General features: G+C 41.1%; 1 protein-coding gene across 2 annotated transcripts in view; it reads right to left on the bottom strand.

Moving 5' to 3' along the window:
• Positions 1-15,768, bottom strand: part of LOC144796227 (aldo-keto reductase family 1 member C1-like) — a 243,658-nt gene that overhangs the window by 97,975 nt on the left and 129,915 nt on the right. For both annotated transcript variants that reach the window (XM_078668205.1, XM_078668204.1), the window contains exon 5: positions 8,252-8,329. In XM_078668205.1, coding sequence (XP_078524331.1) covers positions 8,252-8,329 — 78 coding nt within the window. The remainder of the gene's footprint in view (positions 1-8,251; positions 8,330-15,768) is intronic.

Here is a 15,768-nt window from a genome sequence, read left to right as displayed (position 1 = left end):
CAAGCAAAAACTTCTAATTTATTATGCTGGGCTGCACACACAGAAGGTACTCACAGGTAGTAGGAGAGCTACAAGTAGCTGACGAGCTACCTGGTGGAGAAACCTGCTCCAGGTATTTAAAGCAAATGTGGCTTTGCAAACACAGTTGCTTCTTTTGAAGTTTCTTTTTTTTTATTTTTTTTTTTTTATTGAGCATTTGTGATAAACGGTTGAATATGTGTTATAGTATACACATTATGATACATAGAAAAGAAACAAATTTTTCATCATGTAGGAGCGCACGTAGGATGAAAACATAGTTTAGATGTAAATATTGATATGAGTTCCTTTTAAAGGATGTGGCAAGTATAGTAATAATGGCTAAGCAATAAATTGCTACAACTAAAACTAATAGAAAAAAAAGAAGAAAGCAAACAGTTAACAAAGAAAACAAACAGGAGCAGGCATTACACAATATATACTCATTTTTTCCATTTCAAACCTCTATACTTCTATACAGTATATAGTATTGACTTCCCTATTACGCTACTATGACTAGTTCTAGCCTCAAACCCTTTGCAGTTCGTACCAATTAGCCACCAGGGACCAAATCAATTCCCCTCTAGCTCTAGATTTTTTCCCTCTAGTTTCGTATATGGCTTTTTCTTGTTTATATGTTGCTAAAAGTCTATTAACCCATCCCTGGAATGTAGGGGCCTCAGTATCCTTCCAGCGAGCTGCTAAAATAATTCTGTATATGGCTGTACATATATAGGTCGTGTAAATTTCTGGGTTGCTAAGTTCTAGGGAGCTGTCAAAACCTAATAAGAATAATGTTGATGAAGTTTGAATCTCACGGCTGAAAATCTCGATCCAATATTTAACTATACTATCCTTTAGTTGTTTCAGCTTGGGGCATTCGTAAAACATATGTACTAGGTCTGCAGGACCAAGTGCACATCTAGGACACTTATCCTGGCTAATCTTGCCCCATGAGAATAGCTTAGATGGTGTGTAATATACATTGCAGATCGTTTTATAGATTTGGGCTTTTAGGTTACTTGCTAGTAAAACTTTAGAAGATAGTTGCAGCACCATATCTATGTCAACGTTGGGATTGTTTAGTTTATCCGCCCAGCTTTTTTCTATTTTTTCCAAATCATCCGGGTGGTTGTTTAAAAGAATCCCGTAGATATCGCTGATTCTAGCTGTTAATTTTGATATCAAGTCTAGGAGTGGTATCGACTGTATCTCCATATTTGTAGCACTTTGTCTTAATATTGTGAAGATTTGGATACATTTTAAATAGTCCGCTTGGTGGATTTGATATTTAAGGCATAACTCGTTAAAGGTTATTCTACCATCTGAATTTAGAAAATCGCCAATAGTAATAATACCCGAATCTTCCCATCGTTTAGTAATATTATCATTGAGATAATGGGGGATTATAGAACTGTGCCATAGAGGTGTATATTTTGTATATTTGGGTATTGATAGTAATTTAGTGACTCTAGTCCAAATTTTAAAGGCATCCGTAATTATTTTAAATTTCATTTTTTTATAGTATGAGGGCTCGATTTGTCGTAGTAATAATCCTCGAGCTGTTTTTCCTAATGTCAATTCATAGATAGAAGGGATAATATGCAGTGATGTATTTTGATCTGGACCTTTAGGTGTAATTAGGAAAATATTTGTTGTAAAATAGCAGCCCACATGTAATATGTTAAATTAGGAACTGCTAGTCCACCGTGGGCTATCGGTAGCGTTAGCTTGGATATGGCCCTTCTTGTCTTCCCATAATTCCAGATAAATGATGTTATTGTTTGGTCTATCTTCTTCATATAAGTATTGTCAATTAGAATAGGAATTGCACGAAATAGGTATAGTAGTTTTGGAAATATTGTCATTTTTATGTAATTGCTTCTGCCAATTATAGATAACCTAAGGTTATTGACTCTAAGAAGGTCTTTTTTAATTCTTGCGATTAAGGGATCATAATTTAACGTGATAATGTTATTGATATTAGGTGAGATGTTAACTCCTAGGTATTTCGCGTTCTCAACTCTATATTGGCTTGTATATGGTGTGTTGTCGGTACAGACTACCATCGTTTTGTCTTGATTCAGTGAATACCCTGAATAGTGACCATATATTTTAGTGACTGCTTCTATTTCAACTAGTGCCTCAGTAGGATTAGTTGTTAATATCGCTACATCATCGGCGTAGGCAAGAATTTTAGTATTATATGTACCGGTTTTTATCGGTGTTATCGCCGGTGATGTTAATAATTTAATGATTAAGGGGTTAATATAGAGTGCGAATAAAAGTGGAGAGCACGGACACCCTTGTCGCGTGCCTCTTTGGATGTTTATACTTTCGGATTCGCTACCACCTGTCAAGACGTTGGCTTTAGGTTCTACATATAAGGCTTTTACTGACTTTATAAACCCAGGGCCGATGTTATTTAGGGCTAGTAACTGCCAGAGAAACTGCCAGGAGACCCGGTCAAAAGCCTTTTCGGCATCTAGTAATATAAGGGACATCTGGCCTTTCTCGATTTTCATAATATCGAAAAGTGTTATTACTCGACGTATGTGGTCCGTGGTGCTTTTGCCTGGTATAAACCCATGCTGCCAGGGAGAGACTAGTTGTATTATACACTTGGAAAGCCGGTTTGAGAAAATTTTCGCATAAGTTTTAGAATCTGCATTGATCAGCGAAATCGGTCTGTATGATGTTGTTAAATCAGGGGGTTTATCCTTTTTCTTGAAAACTGCTATATTAGTTTGTTTCCATGACTCTGGAGGTTTTCCATGCCATTGGACGCCTAGGAATAGATCATGGAGGAATGGGATTATTATTTTACCTAGTATTTTATATAGGTCTAGTGGTATCCTATCGGGTCCCGCTGCTTTGCCTGCGGCTAATTCCGCAATTGCCAGCTCAACCTCTGTTCTAGTAATTTCTTTCTCCAATTCTTTCCTTGTGTCATCATCCACAGTTTGTAACATATTGGTCTCGCTGAGCCAGCTGACTAAAAACTCCTTAGTTTCATCAGCCGTTTGCTTATCTTCGTTCTGATATAGTTTTTGATAATATTCTTTAAAGCAGTTGGCTATTTCTTCCTGGGTATTATATTTGCGCCCGTTATAAACAATACTTTGTATAGTGTTGTGAGATTGTGTCTGTCGTGTTTTTAAGGCAAGATGTCTCCCAACGTTTTCACCTATCTCGTATGTTTTATTTCGATGAGCTTGGATAGTTTCTGCGGCTTTAATCGTAAGCTCATTATTTATCTCTGCTTTAAGTACTAGGATTTTTGTTAGGGTATCCTCAGCCTCTTTACCATGGTGTATTTGGTTGGCATGTTTATACTCTAGCTGTACTAATTCGTTTATCAATTGGTTATGAATTTTCATACGCTCTTTCTTGCGACTAGCAACAAATGCAGCAGTCTCCCCCCTTAATGCAGCCTTAAAACTATCCCAAACGCTGCAGCGTGAAGCACTATATTGATTAACATCAAAAAATTCTTTGGTCCATTGGGCTATGTATGATATATATTCTTGACTAACTAATAGTTTCCTATCGAATGTCCATTGTGTGTGGACCCGGTTGTAGCCAGATACTTCCAATGTAGTATATATAGAATTATGGTCGGAGATTGTCTTCGGGTCCTTAAAGACCAGAGCGTTCAGAGCGATATCTGGAGTTACAAAGATGTAATCTATACGAACATATTTCCTGTGAGGGTAGGAGAAATATGTGTATCCTGGATCCTTACTGTTTTTTAACAACCATATATCGTGAAGATTATGGGTCTGAATCAGATTTAATACAGCTCTGAACACTCTGGGCTTCCGCCCGGTGTACGTATAATGGTTCTGGAGAGACCGGGTTTGATCAAATGTTAAATTAAAGTCTCCACAGAGAATCAGAGTACTTGGCCATAACGCTAATTCCGATTCCAAATCATTATAAAGTAAAGGGTCGTCAAGATTAGGGCCATAAATGGAGCAAATTGTAATTCCCAGATCTAATTGGACAATGGCCCATTGTCCGTGATCGTCAGCTTTTTTACGTACCGGGAGACCTAATCTTGTTCTTGCTAAAATTGTGACCCCCCTAGTTCTTGTGGTTTGTGTTGTTGTAATTAATATATGATAACCAGGTACTTTCAGTTGGTTGATCTCTCCTATTGGAATATGGGTTTCTTGTATACAAATGATGTCCCAGGAACTATGAGCTATTATTTGGCAAAATTGGGCCCTTTTTCCTCTGTCGTTTAAACCAGCCACATTCCAACATCCTATGTTTAACCTGCCCATTTACAAATACTAGTTTTTGAGTGGCTTTCATCCATCAGTGTTCCTTTAGTAGTATCATTTTTGCTCATTTTATATTTTTTTACTCCCCCAGCCCCTGCACCAAGTGCACCCCGTGCCCCCCGTGCACCCTGACTCCCACCCCCCCACCCCTCTCTCTCCTCTCCATCCCCCCCTCCCCTTGACCACCCAGACAGGGCATTGAGACTCCATAAGAGTCTGTAGTGATGCATTAGCATGTTCCAATCAGGACTAGCGAAGCATACATTCTTAAGTATACAAAAAAAAAAAAAAAAAAAATAGAATAAACATTACCGGAGTGAGAGAGGAAATGTGATTAAAGAGCAAAAAACAGCATAAAAAAGTAGGAAAGTTAATAATTAAAGACTGTAGAATCCATATATTTTCTCATATATTTTCACTTGTTTTTTTCATAGACTCTCTAGATATTCCTTAGCTTTGACCTCGGAAGTGAAAAATTTGGTTTGTCCCTTATATATTACTTTCAGTTTCGCAGGATTGTTCAGATATACTACTGCCTTCTTCTCCATAAATGGTTTGATGAGTTGCCTCAGTCGCCACCTCCTTTCGACAGTCCAGTGGCAAAAATCAGGGCGTACAAAATACGATATTGAGTCTTTTTTGCGATGTTTATCAGGAGTGACTTTTTCCGCAATGGCTTGTCGAAGCAGGAAGTTGCCGAAGTACACTAGTATTGCTCGTGGGTATTTACTTGCAGATGCCTTGGGTTTTAAGGATAATGGGACTCGATGAGCTCTTTGCACCTCATATTCCCAATCCCAGGTATTAAATTCAGGAAGGGTATCTCGTAATAGTTGTATAATGAAGGTACGACAGTCCTCACCCTCTGTTTTTTCCGGAATTCCTAACACTCGTAGGTTGTTCCTTCGAAGCCTATTTTCGTAATCTTCAAGCTTCCATCTCATGTCCTCAACCTGTGGTTCAGTAGCTTCGACTCGTTTGTTTGTGGCTACGGCTTCTGTTTCATTGACCATGATGCGATCCTCGATGTCATTTAATCTCTCTGTAAAAGCGCCCATGGTTTTTGAGAGTTTCCGAACCACTCCTTGAACCTTTTGTAGCCCAGCTCGGGCTTTGCGACTATCTTTTGAGGTTTCCTCTCGGTGTGATGCTATAGCTTGCAGGACTGTCTCCATGACTTGTGTTAAGGTGGTTCCTGACGCCTCGAAAGGTTCTTTATTTAGATTTTGATCTGAGGGTGGCCTCTGATTTCTAGGATCAGGAGTATGACTCTGATTCAATGCCAGAACTGTAGGAGTGTAATCCCATGTTAATTCATTAGCACCGTGGTGTCCAGTTTTCCTCTTTTTTAATATAGTTCTCTTTTTATCACGCTGATCATTTGGTGGATTGGCATCAGATTCCGAGCTTAGGTTAGAGTCTGAATCACTCTCCGGTTCTTCTGCTGCGTCTAGTTCGTCTGTATCACCAGACCAGCTGATGTCTTCTGATAAAGAGTAAAAGTCCGTTATGTCTTTGTCAGTCTCTAATGCCTCTATAGCATCCACGAGGTGTTCATTTATTGCAAAGCTAGATTGTGGCATTTCTGTATCTAGTTTTGCTGCTTCTGAGGTCTCTACAGTCTCTCGTATATGAGTTACTAAACTCTCCAGTGAGGGGTTTGCGGTAAAACTTGGATTAGCGTGCTTGTTACCAGTAATACCAGTGTTACCAGTGTTACCAGTATTGCTGTCGGGCAATGTTGTAGGAAGACTTGTAGACCCATGTCTATCAAAATGATGATTAGTATTTGCAAAAGCATTTTCATTGGCTGCATTGGTTGGATAACGATTCTCCACTGGGCTTGCTGGACAGTTATTAACCGCCATCTCTCCGTTGGTAATATCGGCCCCCCCCTGATTAGTTATATCAGACCTGATGAGTGCCGAACCAGAACCAGAACCAGAATAGGTACAGTGGCTTACCTGATCGGCAATAGACACAGGTCCAGATCTGTTGTCAGTCTCCGCCTCAGGCTCAGACCCTTGTCTTTGCTCCCGCTCCTGCTGTAGCTCTGGTACTCTCTGTGCCCCTATTAGATCGGTTGCACCATTGTTTCCCACCAATATTGGCATTGAGGGGCCCATCTGCCCTGCTGCTCTCATTCCTCCAATGTCGCTCACTACGCCCCCCGCATTTACTAACATTGGGTCGGGCGCTTGCTGCTTTTCCATGCTCTGCTGTGTCTCTCTTGACACTGTTCTCTGGTTAGCAGCGCGGAACATTGTTACCACTGTAGTGACGTTTGTTGGTGTATTCTTACCGGGTTGGGTAGCTAGCGATGTTTTACTAGCGGCCCCCCTCCGGACCGGTGTTTTTTCCACTGCTTTTACTTTTGCTGCAATCTCTGCGGGCACCGCTTGCGCCCCCCCATGCTGCTGCTGCCTACTCGTCTCCTGATCACGTAGTGCTTGTCTTGCAGCCCTTGTCTTAGCTGCTGCTGCGGCCGCCGCCGCCGCATTTTTCGGGGCCATAGATTATGTCAGTTTCTGCACGTTATGCGCTGCTGCTGCTATTCTCCCGTATTCCGTCTCTCTCGCGGAATTCAAGATCTCTGCAGCACTCTTCAGACTCTTCAGACTTGCTAGCCGTAGCCACCAAAAGGAGCGCAGTTCAGTCACTGATCGGTGATTGCCGATCAGCAGGCGGAGAACAGCAAACCCGACTGCAGAGGCGAGAAGTGACAGCGGCGTCCTCGTTGGAGGTGAGCGCTCGGACGGAACAAACTCAGCTTCGCCGGGCTGCATTGGTCTTTTCAATTTCTCCCTCTAGGTGTTAGTACATCACCGCATCACCGCATATCACCGCATATCAGTCTCCGGTATTGATTTGGTACACTCCGCTGCCCTGATCAGAGCTGCTACCGGCGTCTAGCCTGACGCCGCCATCTTACCCCCCCCGCTTCTTTTGAAGTTTCTATGTGCTGTACGGGTTTTAATATGATGATAACTTTGACTTACATTTACTGTCCTGACCATTGCTGATGATTAGTGGTCTTTACTGAATTCCTTATAAAAATGCATTTTGGGGGGAAATATAAAGCAGATTACTAAGGGCCTCATTTAAAGTTTAGCGGACAGAGTAGTGTCTGTTCAGTTAGTGGAGGACATTACTTCCACCTTCCTGGCGGTATGCTGACCACAAATTTAGAGATGACAGTCTGTGGTCACGTCTGTACAATGAAGGGAACCGCCAGTGTACTAAAAGTTTGGTTAACGGCTGCCATCACTGTTTTTTGCAATTATCACTTTTGACAGCGACACTCCAAGCTATTGAATTTTTATTGTACTTTTTAGAAAACTCTCAAAGTGGGAGTTTGTTTTTGAAAAAACGAATCAACCCCAAACCCCGATGTATTTTCCTGTCCCACACCTCCAGGTATTTCCTCACGGTGGTGGACAGGAAAAAATGCATTACACCATCAACCGTAAATAGAGAGCTCAGTGTAATGTACTTCCTCCAACAGCCCCTCCTCCATTGGCCTGTTAGATGAAGTATTCCATCAAAGGAGCCAACAGCTCTCCGTCAATAGAAAACGTAAGGTCAGCCTGTCTCTAAATGAGGAAGGCAGACTGAGAGTTTGGCTGGAAGGGCACTCTGTCTCATTTACAATGGAGTACCCTCTCCACCAAACCCTAAATCTGGTCCTTAGTTTGTTTCTGCTGAGTAATCCCGGATACTTCTAAAGAGAATGCTTTAAACATGAGCACACTGAGCCGGCACTAGTTCTTTGATGTAGTGTGTCACAGCTGCCAAGATATAGGAGTCGGTTGTAACAAGCCTTACTCAAATGTTCCCTTTTGTGTTATAGAAACAAACATGAACCATCATCAATGGAGATATCTCAGACCACCCACTGTCTGAAAATCCCTCCTCTTTGCAATCCTTGTTTTACTATTCCATACCTCCCATGTGGCGCGCAGGTCAGTATTCAAGCAGATGACTTTTCCAGCTTCATCCAGAGGAAAAAAGCTGTCTCCAGGCTGAAAAGGAAACAGAAAGATAAGGTAACAGCACAACTACAAAGTTATGCCACTTGTGTTTTTAAGGTGCATCGGCGCAGAAAATCACAACCTGTCTAAAATGTGTACCTATTCTTAGTTTCAGAATGTAGCCATCTACCTCTGCTGCACCTGGGTTTTCAAGGTGTGTGTTATGTCGTATTGTGTGTATGTGTGTGTTCTGTTTATGTGTGTTGCGTGGATGTAGGATGTATTGTCATGTGCTCTGTGAGTGCTTGAAGTTTGCTTGTTTTAATATTTGGAATATAGAATTTGGTTACAGAAGGGTGGTTGAGGAGACACAATGAAGACGACCATCTGTGAGCAAGAACCTGGGAGTGATCTGCATCGTGATTTCAGAATAAACGGCTTTCCAACTCCCCATCATCGTGGGCCGTGTCTTCTTAACAGTATGCTCATCTGCCCCTTGTATGACCGTACATTTGCAAATGCATGTCACATTTCTTTCATTAATTTCACAGGCCACACTCTCCTCTTTATTGGTGATGTATTCTAAAAAGCTACCTTGCTATCATACTTGCTCCCGAGTTCCTAATGATTTCCAAGGTTAATTAAGCATGGATGCTGCCTCTGAAGTCAGAAGCAAACCGATAGCCAGGAGTTTGGTTCAATTTCCAGGTCTTATAGAAGAAAGAAGACTGGTGAAAGAATGGCACTAAAGATACAGCCAGATTTTTAAAAAGAGGTATCTATCTATTTATCTATCTATCTATCTACCGATATGTATCGATATGTATAGATATATATGCATGTATGGATATATATGCATGTATATCTATATGCATGTATACTGGCTCCAGTAGGTAGTTATAGTTAGGATCTAGTTTCATAGGAAAAGCTTTTTTTTGCCTGCCTCTATCTTTGTTACCGGTTGATGAATCTTCACGAAATTTTCCCCAAAATGTGTCACGTTGGATCTTGTTGTGTATAGAAAGATTAGGGGTCATCTGTCAAGTAGGCCGAAAAGTAGGGGGGGGTAAAAAAAAGTGCTTTTCCCAGGTTAAATCCTGTAGGAAATGTACACAGGACTACAGCCTGTAGCGCTGAATGGAATGACAGTAAATTTGGCAGAAAGGTAGCTGTTGGTCCAGAAATTGACCTTTTTGTTATTTGGTGTAAATCCGTTCAGTAGTTTTAGAGTTAATAAAATAAATCCAAATGTATATGTCTAGGTATGCGAAACCTCCGGAAGCCCTCCCAATGTTGTGCAGCGGTCTGATTGGCTGCCAACAGTTTAACCAGGAAGTGTTGGTAGCCATATTGGGGCTCGACTGCAGCCGTGTCTCAAACAAAAAGATATTCAAAAAAGAAAAGGGGGATGGGTAGGAATACCCTGACCCCCTAGCCAGGGCTAAAAATCATTTTCTTTTTAATTATTTTATTTTGTGATCAAAAGATTTATATTCAAAGCACAAAAATATTTACTTGTGCTTATATCCGAAGTCGCTATGTTTAGATTTAAGCAAAAAAGTCTCCTTATTTACAGGACAGTTTAACTCACATATAGTTTACCTTGCATAGAAGGAGCCTGATGAGACTTTAAACTATATCTCATCAACAATGTAAAAGATTATCCCCCAGATTCATCAAAGTCCCGTTTTGCGAGTCCTTAATAGCGATTTATAAGGAATCGCTATTAAAGACTCGCAAAACGGGATGCATGTAGAAATTGCAATATTTTTTGCGATTTCTACTGCTTCCTTATTTGCGTTTCGGTAATTGCTAATCGCAAATAAGGAATGGCTTTCCCATTTATTCCTATGGGCCTAAAGGCCCATAGGAATGAATGGGGAGTCATTCCTTATTTGCGATTAGCAATTAGCGAATCACAAATAAGGAAGCGATTTCAAGGGTGCCAGGGTGTCCAAAGGACACCCTGTAGCACCCCTGAAATGGTAAGGTACACTGGTGTTGCGCACACACATGTCCAAAGGACGTGTGTGTGTGTAACATACAACTTAGAAAAATGCACTGAAGTGCATTTTTCTAAGTTTTCACTATTTACCACGTAGTTAGACTTCGCGGTAAATAGCGGCCCCAGATTGCGAATTCGCAATTTTAAAATGGTTCATGAATTGCATTTAAGGAATCTCAAATTGAGATTCCTTAAATGCAATTATTCGCAATTTAGAGATTTTCTAAAATTGAGATTTTTGCATTTGGGATGATGAATCCCAAATGCAAATATAGCGCTCGCAAAGGGCCAGATTCTCAGAATCTGGCCCTTTGCAAGCCGATTTCGGCTTCATGAATCTGGCTGTAAATGTTTCACTTTATTTATTCCTATTGTGCTGATGTTCCCCATTATGATATTTAGAGAGATGAGGTTGTGATGCATATAATATAATGAAAATGGTTCTGTAGGAAGATCAACTGATGTTAGGTTAAAAGAGTATTTAATGTGTGAACTTGAGTTATGCGTCTGTTTAATGAAGATTTTCCCCATGGAGAAACTTTGAGTGCTTAAAAATAATGTGTATATATGTTTTTTCTATAGCCCTGAAGAAGTCTCTTTCCGAGACAAAACGCGTAGGCTATGGTCTTTTAACCAATATTGAATAAAGAATCAATTGGAACAAAAAGAATATACTTGGAATCCAGGAATCTTCTTTATGTGCCTATTATTGTGAACTTTCTTTGATCATACTGTGCTGAGGGCTGAACCAATCGTTTTGATGTTCATATAGGATTTATTTCCTTGTTAATGAGTATAGAGGTAAGTGCTCCATGGTTCTGTGCACTGTTATCTACTGCTCAGATATTACATTGTCGGATGCAGATCGTTATAGCCTCTACCCTCAGTATTTATTTGCATATATATATATCCAAATGCCAAAGTTACTCCTTCTGGGCCCCTCAGGACCCGTGGAAAGTGGTGCGCACGCCGGCGGAGAAAACCGGCTATTCAATGGTTCAAAGCAGAGCAGGTCAGCCCCCTCTCAGGCAAGAAGACACAGTTAACAACAAGCAGTGTCAAGGATGTTTAACCCGTTGACAGCTCAATTCTGCCAACAAGAAAGATGTGGAGTCAACTCCCACCGAAATGTAATGGCAAGTGCCAGACCATGGTGGGAACAATTAGTGTAAAGCACAAGAAACATCTTCAGGCGATCACAGACCCTTCCTGAAACCACTCTATCAGCACATAAAGAGGGGACAAGGCAAGAAAGTCCAGGCAAAAGCACGTTACCCATTGTGGTAGAGTGGTGACAAAAAGAGTGCAAAAAAACAAACGTCCTGGTGCTCGTGATTGATAGAAGAGAGAGACGAGAGAAACTGCCCGTGAAAGGTGCGTGCAGGTGACTTGGGCCCCAATCTTCCCTCCTACAAAGAAAACATAATGTAAATAATTACACACTTCAAATAGACATTATTAAAAACAAGATAGGTTGCGAGGAACAGTGCAGTCATTGTAATATATATGTCCGCCATGTAACAAAGTCTACGTCAAATGAATAAAAAACAGGGCACACAAGCCAAGTTGAATAAATTGCAAGAGGCATGTGACGAATGTGTGAAGAAGACTGTGTATGACTCAACTATTGTTCTTTCAGATGGACCGATAATTCTTCCTCTTGGTTGAGCCCCCCCGGTGTTTTGGTCTGGAAATCAATGATCATCATCAACTCTCTCTTTCTCAGTGCCAGGACCCTGTTGCCCCCCCTGGGTTTTTTAATGATTTGCTCAAGAATGATATAGCTCAAATCTTTTGTGTTGGAAAAATTATGCTCCCTGAAATGGCGCGCCACTGGGTATTTGGGATCAAAGTTGGTAATCGCCCGTGAACATTCTTCATGAATGCGTTTCTTGGCCATACATGTGGTACTGCCAATGTACCATTTGTTGCAGGTGCTTATGATGGCATATACCACAAAAGTCGAGCTGCACGTCAAGAATTGGGCAATGGTCTTGGTGATTCCAGTATAACAAACCTGTTTGCAACTCTTGCTGTGGGCGCAGGCCTTACAGTGCCCACATGGAAAAACCCTTCGAGGCCCTGTATGTTTGATGGTGTGTAAGCTGTGATATCACTGTGAACTAGCATATCTCTGATGTTGCTGCTACGTCTATAGGTAATACTCGGTCTCTCCGGGAGACCGTTCCCAATCACATTGTCCAACCTCAACACCTCCCAGTGTTTGGCAATGATTTTCTTAATGGCCTGTGCATCTGAACTGTAAGTGAGAACCAGTCTGGTTGTGTCATTCTCTTTGTCAATATCAGTGGACTTCTCAGCCACGGTATGTGATCTCTCTACCTTGCTCGCTCTTTCAAGGGCTGTTTTCAACAACCAATTAGGGTACCCTCTTTCACTGAACCTATTGAGGATCTCCTCACTCTCCCTACAGTATGCCTGATCGGCATTGCAATTTAATTTGGCCCTCAGCAGTTCCCCATACGGGATTGACCATTTAAGATTGTCAGGGTGACTGCTGAGGGCATGAAGAATGCTGTTCCCAGCGGAAGTTTTGCGATGAAGGGAGGTGTGTACTCTGTTGTTCTTAATTTCCACCCTAACGTCCAGATACTCTATTTCTGTCCTACTCATGGTGCCACTGAGAACTATGTTGCGATCATTGTCATTCAACTTGCCGATGAACCTGTGTGCATCATCGGTAGACCCCTTCCATATAATGTAGAGGTCGCCGATGTAGCGAAGCCACATCGACACATTTTTTAAATCATCATGGAATCTCGATCAGACCGTATGTTTTTCTCCCAGTTCCCCATAAAAAGATTGGCGAAACTGGGAGAAAAACATGATCCCATGGCTGAACTGTTGATCTGACGATACAGATTGCCATTGAAAAGAAAAATTTTATTTTCCAAACAATATTTCATCATTTTGAGTAACTTAGAAGTATGTATATATATATTTTTTTTTTCAAAAATTTGTGGCGCCCATCAATCGTCGCTCTCTTTGGCACAGGTGCAGCAGCTCATGGAGGCAACTCCGCGATGTATTTCACCACACACAGTTGCTCCAAGACAAAAACTGCTGCCCACTCCGGCTGATCATGAAAATCAAATTTATTCCAGCAATTCCATAGTAGACTAACACAAACGCGTTTCGGCCACCTGGCCTTCGTCAATGTTAGTTGATATACCTTTGTCTACTTTATATAACAAACCATTTCATTTGTTTTCTCTTTCTCCAATCAGATTTTTTAGACATGGAAAAGGGACCAAACACAAGATCGGCCAAACAGACTTTTCATGTTGGCCATCTTGGCTTACCTCTATTTGCATTGCAAAATATTATTGTTTCATACATCAGTTAACTATTCCATGGGCATAACAATTCTACATAGAATTCAACATGTTCATTTTGAAAAGTCAAAAATATACATGACTATGATGCAATTTAAAAACTTAAATTAAGCATTTCAAATTTTAAAATGTTTTCCATTTCATTTTTGTTGCTCCTGTGATACTGACTCCCTGATGTTATACCCAGCCAATATCAGTTGATACCATCGAAAATCACACAGATTGACATTCATTTCACTGTTTTCTTACAAACAGGAGAACCAAATTGGCAAATACAAGGCCATTCACATTTGTTGGTCCCTTATCATTGTATGCCCATTTGTAAGCTAGCATCTAGAGTCTAGTCTGCCTTCATACATGGAACCACCTCACCCTCAATGCACCCATGCCCTGCCACGGCATGGGTCCACATGGTGGGTAAATCTTACTGGGATAGTTGTCGCTCTTGGTGATTCACATATACTGTACATCACCAGTTGTCTGCTCAATCAAGCCCTTAATGGGCAATCTAATCACAGAATTCCACTGACATGCCAACAATTGTCCACATGATCAAGCCCTAATGGGCAGTTTTATTACCCTCATTAAGTCCCCACAGACCCCAATGATACAATTCACTTGATTTCAACCCACAAAAGACCACTGTTCCTCTTCAATGTTCAACCCTAGAGGGGTACGGGTACAAAGTTCGATAATATATCTCGCTTCCAACTGTCTTAACATCTTTACCCTGTCTCCTCCTCTCTCCTTCGTGGGGACATGATCCAGGCTAAATAGCGTAATTTATCGCTTCTTGAGCCATACATTTCAGCAAAATGCCTGGCAACTGGGTATGCATTGTCCCGGTTTGTGATTGCCTGTGTGTGCTCCAGAATATGTTTTTTTTGCTGGATGGATAGTGCTTACAATATACCAGAGTCCACACGGGCAAACCAAACAGTACACTACGAAACTAGTGTTGCAGTTGAGAAATTTATCAATCATACGTTTAATTTTCCTACCAGGCACCGTGTACTCCTTGACTTTACAACTGTTCTTGCAGGCCTTACATGAGGAGCATGGGAAAAATCCCATGACAGGTCTTTTTAGAGACATTTTGTCTTCTGAGAAATAACTATGTACTAAGATGTCTTTCAATGACTGACTCTTTTGATACGTTATGTCATGACTGTCGGGTAGTAATCCGCCAATCACATTGTCAGTCTGCAGTACTTTCCAGTTCTTTTGTCCTAGACTCCTGATTTTGTGTGCCTCAGCCGGAAATCCAAAATCAGTCTGACCACTCCTCTATCATTTTCAGCATCTGATGCCTCAGTTGCTTTATATGTGAGCAGTGTCTGTCTCTCTATTGCTTGCACCTTCACGGCAGACTTATGCAATATGCTGTTTTCATAGCCCCTTCTAAATCTACCTAGGCATTCGCTTGATTGATTGGTTGACTGCTGCTACCGCATAGTCTTCATCTCGTGAACAGTTCCCTTTCAACAGCAGTAGTTCCCCATAGGGCATGCTATAAATTAGACTACACGAATGCTGACTCCTTGAATGCAGGACAGTAATGCCCGCAGTCTGTTTTCTGTATAGTTTTGTACAAATGTTTTCTTCCTCTGCAAACACAAGGAGGTCATTATTATTATGGACTCCGATATACTCCTCCGCCTCAACCTCCATGACCCTCCATATCATTAAAAGGTTGTCAACATATCACACCCGTAGTGCTATCTTGTCAACCCATCTCCTGTTCGCATCCGTCCAGGCAAAGTGCTCCTCCCACCAGCCCACGAAAAGATTCTCGTAGCTGGGAGCAAAGCACGTGCCCTGTGTCTCCAGATAAAGTTGCCCCTAAACAGGAAAATGTTATTGTACAAGCAAAACTCGACAATCTCAGTTATCATTTTGCTGTGTGCCTGAAACTTCAAAGATCTTTTCTTTAGGAAGTACTCTAATGCCAATAAATCCTGTTGAAGTGCTATACATGTGTATAGGCTTGAAATGTCCATGGTGATGAATACAAAATCTGGTTCCCATCTGATGTCCTGTGTCTGCCTTAAAAAATCTGTTGTAGCCTGGATAAAAGAACTTAAGTCTTTAACCAATGGAAAAAGTGATCTACATAAATTGAAGCCTTT

The sequence above is a fragment of the Lissotriton helveticus genome, chromosome 1_1 (genome assembly GCF_964261635.1).
Source record: "Lissotriton helveticus chromosome 1_1, aLisHel1.1, whole genome shotgun sequence".
Lineage (NCBI taxonomy): Eukaryota > Metazoa > Chordata > Amphibia > Caudata > Salamandridae > Lissotriton > Lissotriton helveticus.
The sequence above is the reverse complement of the archived record's forward strand: the minus strand, read 5'-3'. Positions and strand labels throughout refer to the sequence as shown.